Source organism: Protopterus annectens, chromosome 7.part0 (genome assembly GCF_019279795.1).
Source record: "Protopterus annectens isolate FY-2018-M chromosome 7.part0, PAN1.0, whole genome shotgun sequence".
Lineage (NCBI taxonomy): Eukaryota > Metazoa > Chordata > Ceratodontiformes > Protopteridae > Protopterus > Protopterus annectens.
The window spans coordinates 1,625,116,794-1,625,139,593 of record NC_056739.1 but is presented as its reverse complement, the minus strand read 5'-3'; the positions used below and the strand labels follow the sequence as shown (position 1 = coordinate 1,625,139,593).

At 40.6% G+C, this 22,800-nt stretch overlaps 1 protein-coding gene across 5 annotated transcripts in view; it reads left to right on the top strand.

The window, feature by feature from the left end:
- Positions 1–22,800, top strand: part of PRKCD (protein kinase C delta) — a 2,080,121-nt gene that overhangs the window by 1,154,958 nt on the left and 902,363 nt on the right. For all 5 annotated transcript variants that reach the window (XM_044078172.1, XM_044078174.1, XM_044078171.1 and 2 more), the window contains 3 exons: positions 1,269–1,428; positions 19,446–19,477; positions 21,543–21,628. In XM_044078172.1, the coding sequence (XP_043934107.1) occupies positions 1,269–1,428; positions 19,446–19,477; positions 21,543–21,628 (278 nt within the window). The remainder of the gene's footprint in view (positions 1–1,268; positions 1,429–19,445; positions 19,478–21,542; positions 21,629–22,800) is intronic.

Below are 22,800 nucleotides of genomic sequence, written 5' to 3'. Positions count from 1 at the left end.
TTGGGGGAAGAGGTGAGGATCCAGACATTAAGAATGTCTACTACTGTAGCAAGTACGTGTGATGATGATTTAGGTGATGCTGAATAAAGTTATGACATTAGTTGGGTAGCGTAGGTTTGTAGAGAGACTTTTGATGTGAAGGTCACCTAGTATTAATTCTTGTGGGATTTTCAGAGATAGACTGTTGAAGAGTTCTGCAGTGCCAATATTGCTGACAGGAGGAGTATAAATTGTTGTGATACAAATTTTAAGTTTGTTAGTAGATAAAGCACTTCTGCATTGTTGAAATAAAGTAGATTGACAGCAGAAGAGGAAATATTTTTGAGGATTACTGCTACTCCGTCTGCTTTTTTCCTTTTGTCTGTTTTAATGACGTAGCCTGGGGGTGTAATTTCATCATCTTGTGTTTCCTCTATAAGCCATGTTTCAGTTCTAACTACTGTGACAGGGGAATAATAGACTATCCAGGCATGGAATTGTGGTATGTTATTGTAAATACTACTGAGGTTTATTCTAAACAAAAAAAATATCTGAGAGCTTCAGTTGGGGGGCAGTGGAGGAGAAGAGTGGGTTATTTATTTATTTATTTTTTACCTGGGTTTGGATGTGTATCACAACTTAATGTTAGTGTTGGAAGTTTGTGGTAGTAATGAGTGCCAATTTTATTTGATGTATGTTTTAAGTGTAGTATGTGTAAGTGGGATGTGGGTGTTGATATTTATGTAGGAAGTCCTGTACAAGTTTGGAGCCATGATAACATAGCTTTGAGCTGTAGAACTGTGTGGTGTAGTAGAAGTGTGTGTGCTAATGGAAGTTAAGGGTGGTGATGGCATGAGGTTGTGTATGTTAGAAAAATAAGGGATTAATAAGGTTGGTGTATGTAAGCAAAGACATTTTTTAAATTCATGCTGTCTTGGATTTTGTGTTCAGTAGGTCTTGTTGATTCTGTCAGTTTGCTGAGATGTGATCACGTTCTTGCTATTGTACAAGTTCCTTCTTTGACGCAATCTCTTTGCTTTTGCAATTGCTTCTCTAACCAGTGGTATCTCACTCTTTCTGAGAAGGAAGCACTGTTGCTGGGGATTTAAATGTACTGTTTCCATATCTGCCAGGTTGATGGTCTCGTAGTGCAGTTTACATGTGTATATGTGTTGTTACATATGTGTTTGGTTGCACTTTTACAAACATCCTGTCGTCTTTTATTAATGTTTGTAGGTCATTGTTATGAGAATGTTTTCTTCCTTTTAATTTGTGTTCTCTCTTCCTAGATTGCAAGATGCCATCAAATGATGGAGAGAATGTAGTCACCTTAAACAGGAGAAGAGGTGCTATCAAACAAGCCAAGATTCACTACATAAAGAATCACGAATTTCAAGCCACCTTTTTTAGACAGCCCACATTCTGTTCTGTCTGCAGGGAGTTTGTCTGGTGAGAAAAATATGCAATGCCATTGTTAACCTTGTTCGATAATATATAATTGTAACTTGTATCACTGAAACATCAATAGCAAAATTAATGTGGTGTTACACTTAAAAAAATCAAACCACATATGGACACACTTGCTTAGTGAGTGGGGATATAAAAAAACACCAATTGGAAGCAAATATTCACCTTCTTCTCTCAGTATATGTAAAATCACTGCTGTAGCAAATGGTTTTAATGGCAATGTAGCAGAACTTGTACTGTTACTAGATCATCCTAATCAAGCGGTCTTGAATAATAAGGTACTGCAGATTAGTGTCAGTCTAACATAACTTTCATTTTATTATTTATTTATTTTACATTTGTTGACCGGGGTGGTCCGACTGGATACATGTCCATTTTCAGCGGAGGCCCGGGGAGAAAAGCTCCACAGAGGAAAAAGTTACACATTCATTTACATACAGATAAATACACTTCCTAATGCAAATACACAAAAAATACTTCACAATTGTTTTAGATACACTTGGCTACCATGTGAATAGATAACAGTTCAAAATACAGTGTAGTTGATATTCTAGGTTACTATTACCCATCCCTTGTAGAGTCAAGTCAGGCAATGAGGAGCTTGACTTCATAAGTACCAGTGGAGGTGGAAATTTAGTGGGTGTGAGTTTGCAAATTCTTTAGACTAAGAAAAAGAAAAAAAAACACCTAGTAATACAGGTGGAGAAAGCTACTAGTTGAGTGTCAGAGAGAACTAGTCTGGGTTATTACATGGGCACAGCCAATGTTTTTTAAAAAATTGTTTTGTACTGTTAATGCGTCATCTTCATAAATCTGCGTAGTGGTGGTAAAGTTAAACAGATGGTTTTGCATGGCTCCCTGTCATAATTCTAAGACTTGTAAGTGGAAGCCTTGGAATTATGAAGTAAAAATGGGGAGCTTGACTTCATAAGTACCAGTGGAGGTGGAAATTTAGTGGGTGTGAGTTTGCAAATTCTTTAGACTAAGAAAAAGAAAAAAAAACACCTAGTAATACAGGTGGAGAAAGCTACTAGTTGAGTGTCAGAGAGAACTAGTCTGGGTTATTACATGGGCACAGCCAATGTTTTTTAAAAAATTGTTTTGTACTGTTAATGCGTCATCTTCATAAATCTGCGTAGTGGTGGTAAAGTTAAACAGATGGTTTTGCATGGCTCCCTGTCATAATTCTAAGACTTGTAAGTGGAAGCCTTGGAATTATGAAGTAAAAAGCCCCTTCCATCTTGATGACCACACTGTGTATGCATAATCCTTTACCATCAAATTCTGTGTACGTGTAAGTAGCTGCATAGATGCATCTGTCCCCCTTAGAACTAAGTACAGTGCCAAAAACAAAGTAAATCTCTGCAGTGTAAACTTAATATAAGCATGCTGTATATTATTAGAAGGAAACTCATTGCATATAAAGCAAATCTAATTCTCAAGATGCCTGTAATGCTTTTGCTACTCTTAACAAGGAATTCTGGACCCTGATCATATCAACCCAAGCCAGATATGAGATAAAACAGCCACCCAGGCAAAGGATAACCATTCTTTAAATTTGTTAGAAATCTCAGAAACAGTGCACAGAGCTAATAGTAAAGGATATCACATATACTGACCCAGAAGACATAGCCAATCTACTACAAACAATTTTAGTTCAAACTTCACCCCCCTCCTATATTCCCATATCACATACCTCCATCTTCTCCCCCTTCCTATCTCCCAAGAACAAGTCATCAAGGTGTTATCCAAGACCAGGAGCAGTACTTCTGTAGGATTGGATAACATACTGGGCTGCCTACTGGTCAGCCTAAAACTTGACTAGTCAGACCTTCTACAGAGGTTATCATTATCACCCTGCAAACAGGCTTTGTGCCCAATGAATGATTGACAGCAGCATTCAGTCCCTTACACAAATGTGAGGTGTCAGACAGAGCTTGTTAATTATAGACTTAAGCAGCCAAATCATTACCATATACATATCTAGACCTGACAATGGCATTCAGTACCATCATACACACTGATATTATAGATAAACTCTCCAAACTAAATGTAAACCCCTCTGTCACTCACTGGATAGCAAATTGAGTCACAAATAGAACCCAGGATTTTAGGGAGGGTAGCTGTACCTCCACTAAACAAAAGATAATGCAAAAACTGAGAAATTGGAAGCTCTGTTATATGGATAGTAAGATATAAGCAGTTAAAATGTTTTTAGTCACTTTAGTTTTATACACAGGTCGGGCATAGTTTTATCAACCAGAGGAGAAGTTGTGGATAGCAATTAATAAAGAGTTAAAGTATCATATATGGGAGGGAAAGATAGCAAGAGTCAATTGGGATAAGCTGAGTCTTCCAATAGAAGAGGGTAAATTGGAATACTCAATTTGATAGGGTATTTCAGAGCTACGCATTTAAGGCTCCTATACATAGCACAAGCAGAAACCTATAATTCAAGGTGGAAAGGGATGATAAACAGGGGTGGGCTCAAGAAACAAGAAGAGACTGGGATTTTGGATGCAGACCTTTATGAAGAATAACAGTAATCATACAGAATAGTATACTCATAAAGTAGCAGAAAATATTCTAAGATCCAAGCCAACATGGGAATGGAAAAAGGAGATTCTGCTGATAGGGATGACTGCAATTAGGGATACAAATAATAGGCAAGAAGGGGCTGGAATTTATCAGTGAAAACCTACAAAGAAACCAAGGTATTGGGAATAAATAACTGGAGAGGGAAAGGTAATAGAATGGGAAGACACCAATAATTTATTTGGACTGCAGGTTAGAGATTGCCTTCCCTATCAAGGACTGATATCAGAGTGTAGGCAAAGCGAAAGAAATAGGGGGCCCTAAATGAAAGACCAGCACTGGTCGAGTTTGTAGTAGAATCTAGAATAGAAACTGCTGTTAAAAAAGGAATAATTAATAGAACATATAAAATACTGCATGATAACTATAAGAATTAATCAGAGGAGATTAGAAAGGATTGGGAAGAGAGATTGGATAAGCAATTCACACAGAAACAAAGGATGATATATATGTATGTCTCCCAAATATGCAACAAAATCTAGAAGATGTAGGATTTTTGCTTGGAAATGTTTATATAGGTATTTTTTATACCCCAGGTGGACTCGAGAATTTTTCCTCTGGTAGACAGCAAATGTTGGAGGTGTGATGGGGAAGAAAGAAGTAACTGGGAACATATTTTATGGGAGTGTAATGAGTTGGCAGACTTTAAAGATTCCCTGCAGACTATTCTATCGGAGATGCTTGGTGAGCAAATTGGTGTATCTAGGGAAATGATTTTTCTGAGCTGTGATACAGAATCAGAACTACCTAGACATGGTAAAGCCTTGCTGAATGTAGTTATGGTGGCTGCCAAGAAAAGCAATTAGTAGAAATCAGAGTCTAAACCAAATATACTAGAAGTAGTGAGTATAGTAACAGAGCTAAAATAATTGGAATTGGGATCTTTAGAAAAGGATAGGAGCAAATTACATAGAAAAAAATGTGAATTGTGGGAACAGTACATACAGGGGAGGACTGAGGTTTAAAAGAAGGCAGGATTTGAATGAGCTATGTAATGTTTGGCTGACAACAATTGGGTAGATTATTAGTGAGGTATAATGTTTGCAACTAAAATTATGTCATTGTGGTTTGTGGTGTATAATGTTTGTAACTGAGATTATGTCAGTATGCTTTGTTTTCATGTATATAAATGTATGATTGCCTGTGTCAGTGATAATTTAATAAAGATGTTTCTTGTTTAAAAAATTGGAGTAATAGAAATGATCTAAATAGCATAAGATCAACAGCAAAATACCTAAACTCAAAAACATCTAAATAAACTATACTAGCGAATGGTTTATGCCCTTTCACCATTGTTGTGGGACCTCAGAGTTGGTATATATAATTAGCTGGAAGTGTGGAGGGGCAGCGAGCTTGTACTCGCCCCTTTTGCAAAAACATTTGTTTTGGTTAGATTTTGTCAATATTTTATATTTAGATGTTTTTGAGTTTAGATATTTTGCTATTAATATTTTTACTATATAACAAGCGAAAGAAACGTCTTAATGCTTATAAGAGGTCTCCTTCTACCTACCTTAAGAGCACAGTTAAGCAACCTAACAAGTAACTTAAGGGACCATTAGGAAGCTAAAAGCTGAGTATAAACTTTAAATAGCCACTAAAACCAAAAATAACTACAAATCCTACTTTAACTATATGATAAAATTAAGAACGAACACCCAGCAATGTTTAGAGCTAGTCCAGAATATTGTGCTGTCTGACCCAAAGGAAATAGCTAATATCCTAGCTAACAAATTGTGTAAATTTTACACCACCCACAGTTATAGTTATTCCAAAGGTTTCCCTATCGCATCCACTCTTTAATTACTGTAGAACAGATTCTCATATTTCTCTCAAAAACTAAGAATACTGCATCCATGGTCCAGGGTAACATACCATGTTGCCCGATTGTCAGTGCCCCTACTTAGCATCTTTAATTTAAGCATCTCCACTGGTTGCATTCCTGAAGCCTGGAAAACCATTGTAATCCCATTACATAAGGGTGGCCCAACCACTGACCATGGTAACTGTAGACCCATTCATCTCACTAGCCTCATATGTAAAAACCGCATTGATCTAGACATTGAAAATGTCTTATCCCTGGATCCCCATTAATATGGCTTTGTCAAAGGAAGGTCCTGCCTTTTTAACCTCATTAATTTATTTGAAAAAAGTAACTGAAGCAGTAGATAGTGATTATGCAGTACATATAGCATATCTTGACCTGGCCAATGTCTTTCACAGTATTCCCAGTGCTGGCATTATTGACAGACTTATAAATCTGAATTTAAGTCCTTATATTGTCCAGTGGATAGCTAAATGATTCTCTGACAGAACCTATGTGGTTAACCCATCTGGTTAAAGTCACAAGTGCCACTTCTGAAAGCAAAAAGGTTACAAGTGATGTACCACAGGACTCAGTTTTGGGTCTTCTCCTATTTGACATTTATTTCTCAAACCTTAAGACCAGCACTCCTGGCCTGTGGTTAACTAAGTTTATAGATTGACTGTAAACTGGGTGTTGTTATTCAATCTCCAATTGACTCACAGTTGATCCAGAATGGGTTAGACCATGCTAACAGCGGGTGCAAGTGAAATGGGCTCAAATTAAATGTAAAAATATTTAGCATAGTTCATTCTGATAAACAAAACAGTTTCATTGACCATATAGGTGATGCACCTCTTAAGACAGACACTGTTTTAAGGGGATTTAGGCACTCTTATTAATAATTACTTATTTGACCAGCATGTCTCCACAGTAGCATGGAATGCCTTTTATTTGTCTCATCTAATTTCCAAAAGCATCTCTACTATATCCAAAGAAGTCTTAATTCTCCTTTACTCCTATCTTATCACACCAATTATTGAATATAATATACCTTTTAGCATGTGTTTGTCTAAACATATCGCGTAACTTGAGAGACCTCAGAGAATCATTTCTAAACAAAAGGTCAGTGGCCTCAAAAATCTTAATTATCAGGAGAAACTGTCAGCCTTTCTCTGTCCTCTGCTTCTTAGTGGAGCTCTGTGCCTAGCCTTTTGGGCCATCGAAAATCCAACCCTATTTGACCTTCTGTCCTTTCTCAGAACTAATGGTATCTCAAATACTCTGCTAAAGGAACTAAGCCTTCATCTGCAGATAAATAAGACATGTTGGCAACATAGAGTCATATACCAGTGTATTCCTTAGTTCTGGAACAAACGTCCACTACACATCAAGCAACCTTCAAGGTCAGCCTAGATAATAGGATGGGCAGTTTCAAATTCTCCCAGTGTTTATCTTGTCTTGCCCTCCTTGAACTAGTTGTAACTTTTGCGTAGGATTTTTTTGCTAGGCTTGTAATGGTGTGCAGACTGATTGCCTAGTACTTATCTAAGAACCTAAGATAAAGCAAAGCGAAACAGCTCGGATGCTGATGGTTCCTTGTTAGTAAAGAGGAGACACTGTATCCTCTAGTGAATGTAGTCACTCCCAAAAGTGGAAATAAGACCTAAACCTAAATAAACAGACCTTACCAAAGTGGTTAGCTCACTGCCTTGCATTTTGCTATGACAAGTACGACTACACTTTCATAAGACGCAATAGCAACATATTCTGCTAGGGTATCAGCAACATCAGCAATGTATTTTAGAAAGGTTTTTACACGACATATTGTAAAATTTGCTTCATGGTCTGGGATCCACACCTTCACTACACACAGCAAATTTGGCTCATTGTAAAAAAAAAAACATAAGAGATATTACCAATCCATTTAGCTCAGACAATGTTCCAGTAAGAACTTCAACCTAGAGCCTTGCTGATTGTAACCAATAACACAGCAGTATTGAGATACATAAAGAGACAAGGAGACACACATTCATACCCTGATTGCAGACTAGCAGTAATAATTTTGGGATAGGCAGTCAAGATAGACCTAATTCTTCCAGTTATTTTCCAAGTCAAAAGAATACACTAGCAGATTCTTTCAGTAGGGAAGTTTGTCTCCCACAAGTACAGATGGGACTGAACACATTCCTAGCTGTGATGAAAAGAAAATACTGTCCAGTAATGAATCTGTTTGCATTTCCTCTAAGCAGTAAACTGCTATTATGTTGTGCCATGTTACCTTACTAGCATGCAGCAGTGGCCAATGCCTTTGTATCTGACTGGAGTTAGAGGCGTTTGCATACATTTTGTGCAACGCCCTCATCCCATTTAGACATTGTAAAGGTAGTAAAAGCAAGTTTCTACCTTGTTATTTAAGGCAAGCATGGTTCAGTGTTCTGACACAAATATTAGAGCAACAACCTTTAACACTGCCTTTCCAAAGCTGTCGCAGCAAGAAGGCCTAGGGTTGCTGCAGGTGTCATGTTTCTCAGCCTTACAGCATGGAGGGATTACAATCTGATACCTCAGGTGCATCTTTATGTGTGAGAGACAATTTCTAGTATAAAAAAATGTTAAGAGACTTAATTCTAGAAAGTCTTACCTCAATATGTGAACCATCTTTATTCACTGGTGTCACACAATGGTTACAGTTTGTGATGTTTTGTCACAAATTGTATTGAAGTAATTTTAGTCAATACTGGTTTGTCATATTTCTGTGTGAAAGTACATTTCTCGGTTATCTGTTCCCTTCTTGTCTTTTGGACCACCCATCGCTTCTAATGCAGACATTAAAACAGTTTTGAAAAGGATTTTAGATTTCTGTCTCACAAGACATTCATAACTCCTGCTTGGAGTCTTAACTTTATTGAAAATTTGACCCCTCACAGTGCATTACTTCAGCAGACCCAAAGTTCTTTCCTGGAAACCCTTTTCTTACTGAAATTCACCTCCACTAGAAGGTTTTCTATACACAGTCTTTGATGTGTAAAGAGCCTCATGCAGTTTTCCACAAGGGCAGGGTGTCTTTTGAGAAGAAATCTATACCCAAAGTGGTATTTGGACATGTCTATAAAGTCACCTGCCGTCTACCCTAAAATAGAAAACAAAGCAAAGATGAAAGAAATTGGCATTGTAGAGATGTGTCCCCAGCACCCTTGGATATTATGTTGGCAGAAGAAAAATAAAGGGGAAGCAGAGACACTGACAAGGAAAGCAGACTTTGTCAAAGTAGTTAGCTAATCACATTACTTTTTGTTGTGATAAGTATAATAAACCTGCCCATGGAGAGGTTAGAGCACACTTCACCTGTTCCGTAGCTGCAGCTGAAGGCCTCTTTAAAAATATATCTACCAAAAGTATTTTTGAGGCTGACACTTGGGTGTTCATTTGCACCTAGATGTTGACTGTTGAATCCAGAAGAGGAGCATCTGAAGCTCTACCGCATGGTACTTTCCTGATCATATTATGCTTTCCTGAAGTAGTACTTGTCCCATAATACAGTTGTGTGAGGATGATTATCCTAACAGGAGATCAGGAGATTTGAAATATGATAACTACCGAATAGGCATTCATATTCTATCACCTTTTTTTAGGGGGGGGGGGTTATTGTCTACTTTGTGCAGTGTTTGTTTTTCTGTTTTCAGTGTTATGGAATTTTACTATGGTTTTCATAACTGTGTTAGTCAAATTACACATCTGATTTTGTGTGCTTCATCTGGCTTCAACCTGTGGGACATCGGATCCAACACCAGCCAATTCTAAAGACTGCAGCCCACTTAGCTCTGTCTCCTTTATCCATAACTCTCCATTCCTGCTTCAGCTCCCCAGATCTAGTTTGCTGCCATTCAGGTTTGCAGCTTGATCTTGACTCTGCTTTGCTTTCTCTTTTTTTGAAAAGTTAGCATAGTGATTTTGTAAGAGTTTGCTGTTCCCTTACCCTTAGTTTGTACTCTTTTCTGTTTTTTGTCGTTCTAGGTAGTTAGGTAGATGGACACCCTCTCCTGAGGAGTCAGAATTTCTGGAGGCCTTTGGCATAGGTCCATACACGCACTGGGTGGTTGCCCTTCCGGGTGTCCTTATAGCCCTGGTATCCAGGAGGGCATGGAAGCAAATCAACACAGTGACATTCCCAGAAAGCTGAATAAGGTTCTTGCCCCCTGGGGTAGGTCACATTGGATCAAGGGTCTGGCCATCGATACCATTGTGGTGGCAGCAGCCAGCAAGAAAGAGATTTCTGAAGAGAACTCCTTGTCCCATCCCCTGAAAAGAGAGTCTCCGGCATTGGATCATTTAGGGAAGCATTCTTTTGCCTCAACCACTTTTGCACTGAGAACCCTTAATTACCTGTCACACTTGACAAGACTTCAACCAGACCTAGTGTCTGAAGAGTACCCTCAAAACATACTAGTCTCCAGAAACGCAGAAGACACTGGACCAATGTTTCCATGAGACTTAACTTGAAAGAGGCCGATGGAGCATCTTGAGCATCAAGCTCTGGTATCGCCATGTGGCACCACACTTGAATGCATTTTTGTAGCTTCACAGACTGTTTCAAGGCATCCTTTACTAATACTAATGGCCCACTTTTTGGGTCCTCCATGTTTGGGCCAAAAGTTAAAGACACTCTGACAAGAAGCAAATAGGAAGGGAAGGCACACTGCCATTGGAGTTCACTTTGCTACCCCCCCCCCCACATTGGAGCTTTTGTAGGAATCAGATGGGGCATAAGCATCTCTTCTTCAGAATATATTCTTCCCAGGATACTCCTCTAGAGTTCCTTCTGAGGAGCGGGAGATTGTAATGGATGCCATCCATGGGGCAGGAGTGGTCCAGAGAATCGGAGCTTTCACAAGGCATTTTCCAGCAGGCCCCTTCAGCAATTCTGAAGAGTTGCCTGACTGTTCTTCTCTGGAGGAAGTCGGAGATCATCAGGTTCTCCACCCAAAAGCTTGGGAGGCCATCATCTCAGATGTCTGGATGCTGAAAGTTGTATCCTGAGATTATTACATTCCCTTTTTAGAAGTTCCAAATTGTCACCCAAAATGTCTTCCAGATATTCCATCACATCACAGCCTCTGCACAGCTGTAGAGATTTGCCGGCTGCTTACAAATCAAGTTGTTCAGGAGATCCCACCAGACAGAAAAAAGGATCTGGGGTCTATTCAAGGTTCTTCTTAGCTCCAAATAAAAGAAAAGACCTCAGTCTAGTATTGGATTTAAGCAAATAAAATCTGTTGTCAAAAACACCAAATTCCAGATTGTCACAATGCAGTCCATTTTACTTGTGCTGAGGAAGGACAATTTAATGTGTTTGATAGATCTCAAGGACACTTACTATCACATCAAGATAGACAGGCATTCCAGGAGGTTTCTACACTACCAGCTGGGGGCCAGTCATTACCAGTTCAGGGCCCTGGCATCTGGTCTCACCACACCCTCTGGGTGTTTGCCAAGTGCATGGCAGTGGTTGCAGGCTGACTCTGGCTGCAGGGATTCCAGATCTTTCCATACCTGGATGATTGTCCCCTCGCCTCCCCCACAAGAGCATCGTTGATCTGGCTAGGGATTCCTTACTCCTACTGAGCAACAGCTTTGGTATCACAGTTAGTTATCCAAAATTGATCCTTCAGCCTGTACAAATTGTAGCATTTATAGAGTGTCATTTGGACACGATCAACCAAATCGCAAGGCTCCCGAACTCCAGAGTTTTTGGCCTTCGGGCTCAGGCCCTGTCAGTGCTTGCAACTCCAAAGCCACCAGCACACAGTTATGAAGCTGTCTGTGTTGTGACCTATTTGCCTTGCCATCCAACACCAAGTGCAGCAGCTATTACACCATTGTTCCCCCTCCAGAACAATCACCCAGGGATGTTCTGTTGCTTACTTGGCCACCATGACTTCTTTACGCTTGTTCCCCAATACATTTGATTATAAAGTTTCCACAGAAAGCATCCCAATGCAGAGCTAGAGTGATCCTCATTAGTTTTCCTTCCTTTGGTCTCTTCTGAAGTACACCCCCCCCCTAAAGGTTCTGGATCCCATTCTGGATCTTATTTCTCATCTAGCAGGCTTGGATCCCCCAATCTTCAGTCCCTCAAGCTGAGCATGGTTCCTCCAGTTCCCTTGATGACCAGAAATCCCAGGCTTTCACAGGTTGTAGTTCATATACTGTCATCTTTTCAAAAGCAGTCCACTAGAAAAATGTATTCCAGTAAATGGAAAAGGTTTGTCCTGTGAGCGTAGTCTTGGGGACTATACCCTTTCTCCACCCCTTTGGAATCCATTTGGATTTTCTTTATGAACTGTTTCAGTCAGGTGCAGTTGGTTGTCATTCCTAGGTTTCATGTTGGCTGAGATAATGCACCTCTGGCTGACCCCAAGATGTCCAAGGCATTCCTCAAAAGTACATTTTTACTCTATCCCCCAGTATGGGATCTGGTTCCTCCCTAGGATCTGCCCTTGGTTCTGCAAGCCCACCATTTCAACCTTCAGCTACTTCAGACTTGAAGCTGTTGTCTTAAAAAACTTCACTCTTGGAGGTAGTTACTTCTGCAGGAAGGGTTTCAGAGTAGCAAGCTCTTGATTCTTCATCTCCTTAGTTAGTGTTCCATAAAGACGATCTCTCTTCATACGGATCCTTCATTTCTCACAAAGGTAGCTTCCAAGAGTAACCTTAACAGCTGTTTTCAGCTTCCTGTGTTTTTTCCCAATTTCTCCAGCAAAGGTGAATACCTCATGCATTGTTCAGATGTTCATAGACAACTGAGATTTTATTTGGACCATACCAAAGCTATTAGAAAATCCAGTCAATTGTTTGTCTTCTCATAATCCAAGCTGGACTCACCTGTGTCTAAAGTAACTCTGTCCAAGTGGCTGTCAGATTGTATTTTTTCATTCCCTAGTTCCTTCTGAGTTTTTTGTGGCTGGGGACTGTGTCACACAGGTTGAAGCCAGACTGAGCAAATGGCATCCGATATGGAAGGTATGTACTTTGCAGAACGATAGATCCATGTCTGTCTCCTTCTGGTTCAGCCTTCCTGTACTCCTCTTTTCTTTTTGACCTCACAAGTCTTTCCTCGTGAGATGACTGGACATTGGAGGTCATTTGTTCCCACTTTCTGGAATCTCACATTCCTTGGTTGCCGTAATCCATTTTTGAGAGGGTGCATTTTCAGAATGATATGATGTTCTTTGTGTTTCATTGTTGCAGTCATCACTTGTGGGTTACCCCTGCTGGGTAGCCCTCAGCCAGCCCGAATACCAGAGTAAAGATTGTCCCTTTGCCCAGAGATTCTGTCAGAACCGGACGCTGAAGAATCTGACTTTTTGGATTCAGACAATGAACAGCAGCCCCTTACCACCTTTGAGGATTCTGATGCAGAGGAATCCATTCCATCTGCACCACCACCCCCCCCCCCGAGGACATAACATTTGGAGAGACCTTACACATCCTTAGGAAATACTTCTATTGGGAAGCTCAGAACTACCCCCAGTATAAGAAAAGGCTAAGGGAGTGTCTGGACCTTCCCCAGCATAAACCCTTAGCCATTCCTCCCATTTTGGATATGGTGGAGAATGTTTTCATGGAGTCTAGCTCACATCTGATGCCTTGCATCGTGCACCTAGAAAGCCAGACGGGTACCACAGGGTGCCAGACACCCAGAAATACATATTTAAAAATCCTGCGGCAGACCCAGAAGTCATCACCCAGGGGACCTAAAGGGGCTAAGGCCAGTTCCTCCAAAAACCCTATTCCATCTGACAAGGACAGCAGAGCTCTAGACAGATGGGGTAAAAAAGTATACACTTCTGCTACCTTGGCTATTAGAGCTCTTACCTGCCAGTTCCATATGTTAAAATATCAGCAACATATTTTAGAACTATTAACGCAGAAAGTGTCCTCCCTGCCAGACAGTTCAACTTCCAGAGAGCTAGGGGAACTCTTACACTCCACAACTCTCAAGTGGCAAAACATTCCCTCCACTGTGGATATGATGCCCTAGAAGCCTCTAGCAGGGCTGCTGATGCAGGGTCAGTTATTAGGAGGCACGTATGGCTGAAAGAGCAACCTCTGCCTGATCATGTTAAATCCAAACTCCTAGATGTCTCCCCTACATAAGGACCGCTTGTTTGGATCTAAGGCTGAGGAGGTGATCAAGAAAATGGAGGACAAAGCCAAATCAATGCAGACAGTTAAAGATTACCGTCAGCTCCAACCACACCGATTCAGCAGAAGCTATCCCACCAAACACTGGTCCTTTCCTTCTCAATCCAGACATGTGCAAAGGAAAGGGTGCAGGGACAGACCCCCCCCCCCAAGCAGCAACTACAAGGACAGCAGAGGCCCAAACAATGGACCTCTACAACCCCCAGGACAGGGAGTTCTAAGTCCACTCCCTACCCTAAGGACTCTCATTGACTTCTCTGCCCCCCCCCCAAAAGGTTAGGAGGAAGGCTAGCCCTTTTCAAAGACAACTGACAAACCATCACAAAGGATCAATGAGTCCTAAAAATCATTTACCAAGGATACAGATTCTCCTTTAAAGAGAGCTGTATCATAACAGGTACCCAGACATACCAACAAAAGAAGCCCTCAACCAAATTCAGAAACTCTGTGCTCAAGGAGCAGTGGAGCCTGTACCCCAGGAACAAGCTGGGGGGTTTATTCAAGATTGTTCCTGGTACCCAGGAAAGAGGACGTTTGGCACCCTGTTCTGGATCTATCCACACTAAACTTTTCCCTGCAAGTGCCAAAATTCAAAATGCTTACGCTCCAAAAACTCTTGCCCATGCTCACCCCAAGTGCATGGCTTGTCAAACTGGACTTAAGGATACCTACCTCCATATTTTTATAAGGGAGTCCTACAGAAGGTCCCTTCACTTCATGGCAGGCTCACAACCCTTTCAGTTTTCTGCTCTGCCCTTTGGCTTATCTACTGCTCCCAGGGTTTTTACCAAATGCCAGCCCTTGTCATTGCCTTCTGCAGACAGAAAAACATCCAGATTTACTCATATCTGGACAGCTGCCTCCTCCAGGCAGACAGCAGGGAAAAGCTCCCGCAAGACCTCAACTTTGTCCAAGCACTCTTGACCTCTCTGGGATTTACCATCAACAAGGAAGAATCCCATTTCCAGCCCACCAGACAAATCACCTTCTTGGGAGGTCTCCTGGACACATCCACCCAAAGAGCCTTCCTCTCTCCAGAAAAACAGAGTTTCCTGCCCCAATACTTCTAATTGGCTTACAGAACACACCTCACAGCAAGGAAGTTCCTTCAGGCTCTGGGGTACATGGAATCCTGAATCCATTTGGTGCCCTTAGCCAGACTGCACATGAGAAAACTGCAATGGTACCTAAACAATCTATGATGCCATCACTCCCAGTCTCTGGAGCTACAACTGCCTCTGATTCCCTGCTTAAGACAGGAACTCCTACGGTGGACAGAAGTCTGCACCCTGAACAAGGGCCTACCTTTTCTGATTCTTTCCCATGGCGAGACACTCACCACGGATGCCTCAGACAAGGCCTGGTGGGCACACCTAGAGGAGACATGCACCCAAGGAACTTGAGACCTAGACCTACACATCAACCTAAAGGAAATGATGGCAGTACTCAGGGCGATCACAGCCTTCAAGAACCACTTGAAACCAGGGGTGCTCCTCATCAAAACGGACAATACCACAGTCATGTGATACATCAGCAAGCAGGGGTAAACACACTCCTACCCATTTTGTCATCTAGCCATGCTTCTCTGGCAGACTGCCTCAATGATGGTCCTTCACCTGATAGCTCAGTACATCCCATGGGAGCACAATACCCTAACAGACCACCTCAGCAGAAGTGTCCTGGACACCCATGAGTGGCAGCTTCAGAGGAAAGTCATCCTGGGCATCACCCAAACTTGGATGACCCCAGAGGTAGACCTCTTTGCATCTGTAGAGAACAGGCAGTTAGACCAGTTCTGCACCAGGGAGTTCCACCCAGAAGCCTGGAAGGTGGATGCTCTCTCTTTCCACTGGAGCAACCTGTTTGTCTGTGCCTCCCCCCCCCCCCCCGCCAATGATCCCAAGGGTACTGCTAAAGATCAGGGAGGAAGGGCCAAGAGCTATAATAATTGCTCCAAATTGACCCAGGCAACATTGGTACCCCTTGGTACTCAGCCCAACCAAGGAGCTGCCCAAGAATCTGCCTCTCACAGAAGGACTTCTAAATCAAGAAAAAAAGGTCAGTACTACATCCCAATCTGCAAACTGTCAACCTATCCGCATGGATACCCCAAAGGCAGATAACCCACTGTTGAACAAGCAGGTCCTGGATATAATTAAGGAGGCCATGAGGCCCAGCACCAGGAAATCATATTCGGCAAAATGGAAAAGATTCAATGCCTGGTGCCAAACTAAGGGTACAAGCAGCTCCCTGGCATCTCTCTCTGATTCTAGACTAACTGGCGGAGCTCGGAGCTAGTGCAAAAAGGATTATCTTACTCTTCCATCAAAATTCATGCCTCGGCTGTCTCTGCCCATTCTCTGCAGCCATTGTTTTCCCACCCCCTGCTAAAACAATTCCTTAGAGGGGTATTTTACATCAGGCCACCTAAGAGGCCACCCACACTTGCCTGGGACCTGAACTATGTCTTGGAGAAATTGACCTTACAGCGTTTTGAACCAGCTGCCTCAGCAGAACTAAAGCACCTCTCTTGGAAGACCTTCTTCCTGCTGGCCATAACCTCAGCTAGGAAGATTTCTGAGCTGCAGGCGCTCATGGCCATTGAATCCTTCATTATCTTCCATGCAGACAGGGTGTCTCTTAGAGCTAACCCCTCTTTCATGCCGAAGGTGCTGTCTGACGTAACACTGAATCAGGCTATACACCTTCCCACCTTCTTTCCTAACCCTCAGAACAGGAGGGAAAGAATCCTTCATTCACTGGATGTGCACAAATAACTTGGATACTATCTAGATAGAACCAAGTCCCTCAGAAAAACTGACCAGCTCCTGGTCAGCTTTGCCCCAGGGGCAGAGGGGAAAGCTATTTCCAAGCAAACCATTTCTAAGTGGATATCCCACTGAATCCAATTCTGCTACCACTTCCATGGAAAAACTTCTCCCAAGCCTGTCCGAAGCTATTCCACTAGGGCAGCGTCTACTTCCACTGCTTTCCTCAGGGGTTCCCTACCAAGGACATCCTAGAAGCTGCCACTTGGACTTCCGTCCACACCTTCACCAAGCACTACCAATTGCCTCTTCTCCAAAACCCAGGCAGGCTTTGATTCTGAAGTCCTGCAGGGCATGCTAGCTCCTACTTATCAGTCCAAGCCTGTTCTTCTATTCCTTCCCTTCTACCATCCACCCTACTTTCAGCTTTGGGAATCTTCCCACAACTTAAACTTTAATTTGGGGAGCTGTGCCCCACACCCCCCCCCCAATGTGAGGGGCTGTGCCCCCCCCACACACACCCTACTTAAATATACCAACTCTGAGATCGTACCACAGTGGAGGAACTGCCCACCAATTTTTTTCCTGGGAAAAAAATCGGTGTGCCATGGCTTCGCTATTTTCATATTTCAAACAATTGGGTTTGGTATTACAATGTTCAGACTCCTGAGAGTTCAGCTTTGTAATATAGACCCATACACAACTGTACTTTTCTCTCTTAATTAATTCTTTCATGGGGCAAACTCCATCTGGGGAGCTGAAGGATGAGTGGGGAGTTGTGAGTAAGGAAGGTGGAACTAAGTCGGCTGAAGACTTTAGAATTTGCCAGTATCCAGTCTGAAGTTCCACAGGCTGAACCAGTTGGAGACAGACGACATGGATCTGCCATTATGGTAAGTACATAACTTTCATTTTTATCCTAACATACAGCCTGTGAAAAATATAGATATTAATAAGCTTTATGGTTTTGTGTGTAGTTGCTTTTTCCTAAGGCTACTTTATCCTGCCACAGGTGCACTTGTATAATTCTGTTAGCTTCCTTTGGCCACTAAAAGGAACAGAGAAAAGCATTTGCCTTGTACCAACCACAGAATCAGATTACATCCATATACACTTGGGTACATTAGCCAGCTGAAAAGATCTGGTTGTGGAAGACTGATGTCCACATTAGTTTATAAGCCCTTCACAATATGATTTCCCACAGCAGTGATCCTCTTGTTCAGACATGTTCTCTGTTGTAATTTCAAGACATGCAAGTGTAAGTCCTGCAGAAAAAAAAAAAAACAGTGATTCAGTAGAACAGTGGATATCAAAACTCACTGTTCTCCTTTTAAATAATTTTGGTGGATAATAAGCCCACCATACTTCCCCCTTGCTACTTGCATATACATATATTGTGTCCTTTCTCTACTTTTGCACATTGTCTTGCTGTTCCAGAACTCACAGTTATGAGTTGCATACATTCAAATGGTTACTGTTCAGACATATGTACTGTTATGGTGAGGTAAGTGTCTTCACACGACTGTTATTTTATTTTATTCAATTGATCTGTTAAATCAATGGCTCGTGGGTCTTGTTTCTTTGTCTCAATTATTTACGGTCATTTTGTATTTAGCTATATGTATATGTTGTAGGTGTTTGGTATTATATGGTATTACTCTGTGTATCAGATTTTTTGTAAACCTGACTAGGGATCCTATTTCCTCCCAAATCCGCAATTTTTCCCTTTCCCTTCTTTGTTGTTTTTTGTTAGTTTAGTGTACAGGATAGAAAATGTCATGGTCTTAGTCAGCTCTGTAGCAAAGAAGGATAAAATCCTGACTGTATCGCAGGTGACATGAGTGGGACTAGTGACTTTGTGGTCTCTAGGAGCTGGTCAGGAAGGATGGGAGTGATTGCCACTGCTGACCCATCCATCCTGGGAGAGGGTGGCAGCTGTGGCTTGTCATATGGGTAACACCAAGTAAAAGCACTAGGTAATTCACCCCATGGGAGTTCTGAGCTAACCATGTCCAGACTCCCATAGTGCGTATTCATCAAGGGGAAATTAGTGTTAGTGTATGGAGGCATACTTCCAATAGGGAGGTGCAAGGGTGGGAATGCTACTATGAGAAGAGGCAGGGCACCCACCCTAGGTCTGGAAAGCTGGCCCTTTCCTTACTGCCTGAATGTTGCTGGGGAATAGATGGCTAATGGGAGATCCTGAGCAGAAATGACTAGACCAGAGAGATGTCAACTTCTGTCAAAACAAATGGACAAAGGTAAAGGAACTGTTGGACAAAGCTCATGACTTGACCACAAAAAAAGTAATGTCAAGGTCTTTGTAAGATTAAGATTATTTTGCTATGGGTTTTTCCTTATTGTTTTAACTGGAATATTATGTTTTGTTGTAGAATATTACCATTAATGATGTCCACTTCTGCTGTAGTGTTCAGTCATGATCATGTTTACTTCTGAATTTAGGTAATTTTTATGAGCCAGATGAAATTCAGAACTAAGGAAATGGTTTACATTTAAAGTTTGCTGACAAGACAAATTTGCTGATTTATGTGATTGAACAAAAACAGTACTAAAATAGTTTTGTGCATAATATTGAAGCAATTTTTGTTTTGTTTGTTTTTCAGGGGACTTAATAAACAAGGATACAAATGCAGACGTAAGTGATCTTGATATTTAGAAAATGTCATTATCAAAGTGCATCTACGCTGGTGTACAGCTCTGGAAGGCAATGAAATTTTGTTTTCAAGAGAAAAAAATTGAGACTTGTACTTATGCTTTTTAAGTGTACTTTCTAGTCATTACCATAATTTCATTATAAATTTCAAATGTTTATCTGTATGTGCAAAATTAAAACTGATTCTAAGCACAGAATACTCAAAGCAAGCTTGACAGCATTATAAGTAGTAAATGTGAGAAGTAGTATAGGTGGTGGTGAGTGCCAAGGGTGGGGGTGCTACTTAGAGGAGAAGCAGGACCCCCCCCCCCAATTCCATGAGTTTCTTACTGTTATGATACCCATCCATATTCTAGATTTACAAGTATTTTTCTGGGGGGGGGGGGGGTGGAAAATCAGTTTTCCTGATCACACTGTTTGTTTTAGTTGCTTCACACATGAGTTTTTCCTCACAGTTGGCAGAGTTTTATTTGTGTATTTTTGTGTTTAAGTAAATGCATGGTACTAAAACTGTATGACAGCTTTAGTGTGACTGACATTAGCTGCAGAATTTCACTGTAAATGCTACAGCTGCATATTTAATTTATCTGTTTAACAACCATTTTATAATTTCTTGTGACAGATAAGCACTGAAACCTTAATTTCAGACAGTAGAAGATATAACATTCCCTGACTGACTGTGCATCCCCCATCCTCTGTCACATAACTGCATGCCACACTGCTTAAGTATAGTTTGTCTTTTATTATAATTTAACACAGCAGCATTTTTTTGTCAGACATGACCATGAAAAAAGGTAAGCAAGTGGCAATGAATTGAGAAAGATGGTGAGAGTTCATGCGACCACCCCCCAAACCCATATAGAAAATGGAGGGGAAAGCAGGTTAATGATAATGATGAAGTCTTCCCTAGAAAAACAGTCACCAGTCTGTGTTAGTGCACAGGGACTTATTGACGATAACTGCATTCAGGTATCCAGCCTTTCAGTGAGAAGAGAAAAAACTTGCATTTAAAAGTTGAATATTAGTAAAGGAAAGCAACATTAAATTTATATCAATAAAGAATGCACTTCAGAAATGGGGGGTGGGGGCATTTGCTTTCGTGCTCCTTGCAAAGTATCTTGAGAATTACGCAGAAGATGTACAAATCGGTATTCTATGTTTATTGAAACAATTTAAAGAGCTAAATACTACAGTGACTATTTGAGTGGCTTGTTGCCATCAGTACTACACAGCATTATTGCAAAAGGTAGCCTTCTGCTGTGTCATTCCAGTCCTTCTGCTGTCATTCCTGCCCTTTACTCTGAGTTAACTGGATTTTTCATTAAACTGAGAGTGATGTTTCCTGTGTCATGGTGTGCCCAGTGCTAGGAGAGAACTGTCATTCATAACCCTTCTGTTGAACAGGCACAAGAAAGTCTGCCTTTTCAGCATCAAATGTTGTAGGAGTGTGGGTAGAACAAGAAAATAAGATTGTATATTAACTGTTGGTCATATGTTTCACATTAGCTGCTAGCTTTGCGATGATATGATTTCACCTGGATAAATAGTGGAAGACAACTAATGAAACTAGAGCACTTCTGGTCTATTTCAGAGGATAAAGCTGTGCCGATCTTATAAAATTAAAATATGATCTGATTTTGGAATGGATCACTCCCACCAATGACATTTGCAGGGATTAAGTGAGAGACTCTACTAATTGTGTAATGTTCTAGACATGACATGATATGCATTCATACCAGTGAAAGTTTAAGAAAAATAAACAGGTACTTTTTAAGCATCTAATGAAAATGTCTTTATGATTACTGATAGTGTATCTTAAATTTTTACAAAATGTTTTATCTTTTGGACAGGATTTTTTACTTGATTTTTCCATATGAATGCATTTCATTAAAAATTAAGTGACCTATTACTAATTTCAATTTAGAGAGAGAACATTTAAAATTCCCATTTCTGTAAAGATGTTTAGAATATGTTTGCCTTTTGTTATGGGACCTTTAGAATGATCGGGTTATAATGCAAGCTCATCCTTTTTTCCATTTGCTTTAAGAATGCAATGCTGCTATCCACAAGAAATGCATTGAGAAAATAATTGGAAGATGTACAGGTACAGCAGTCACCAGCAGAGATACTGTGGTAAGTGATTAAAACTCTTCATTCCTGCCAGATTTTTTGCAATATGATTTGTGATTTTTTTTTTTTAATTAAATAAAAATTAAATAACACTGGCATGTAGAGTCGACACTTTTTTATATGTTATATATGGATATATATATATATATATATATATATATATATATATATATATGTGTGTGTGTGTGTGTGTGTGTGTGTCTATGTATATATGTATGTGTATACATGCATGTGTGTAAATATATATGTATATATATAATATATATATATATAGATATATATAGATATATATATGTGTGTGTGTGTGTGTACACACATATATAAATATATATATATATATGTGTGTGTGTGTGTGTGTGTGTGTGTGTGTGTGTGTGTGTGTGTGTGTGTGTGTGTGTATGTATGTATATAGGTTCATAGGTGTGTTCTAGGCTAATGGCCCTGGAGCCTTTTACAAGCCTAGCCAATAGAAATGCCCTGGCACTGTGCCGCCGACATTAGTTCCCAGTGCCTCTATCAAGTAGAGCCACTGCAGTGATCCCCGGGATGACTCAGGGGTCAATAAACAGTTACTTCAGAGTTCAAAATCACAGGAAATGTTTAAAACAACATTGCAGGACAGTCCCATATAAATAAAGAAAACATCTAAGCTATACTACACTATATTCCTAACTGTATCTCAGAGAAATTACTGTGCCCTAGACGTACTTACTCTTAGCAAGGCAAGACAGATGTGGCGTGTTTTCCAGCTGATGTTGTCAGTCAAAGACAAAATACAAAATGCTGTCTCTCTCTCTCTCTCTCTCTCAGAGAGTTCATAAGTTAATATTTCAAATATTACTGCTGGGATACTTGCAGCATTACATCACTTCTTGTCATCTGACTATCCTAGGTGAAAACCCCCAGTGCTAGAAACCGCCAGAATTTAGCATCTCCCTGTCAAAAATACAAAGCGTGGAGGAATGTAAATTATTTTATGACTTCCACCATTTACAAAGATCTTTGTAAATGGTGGAAGTCATAAAATAATTTACATTCCTCCACATTTAAAGTCAATACAAAAAGCTTCTAGTTTGAGACATTGTGTCTGTTACTGCACTGAAATGGAGAGATATCTTTTGTTTATGGCCCAGCTATAAAGTAACTTAACTTCATCCATTCTTCTGAAGTTTTGC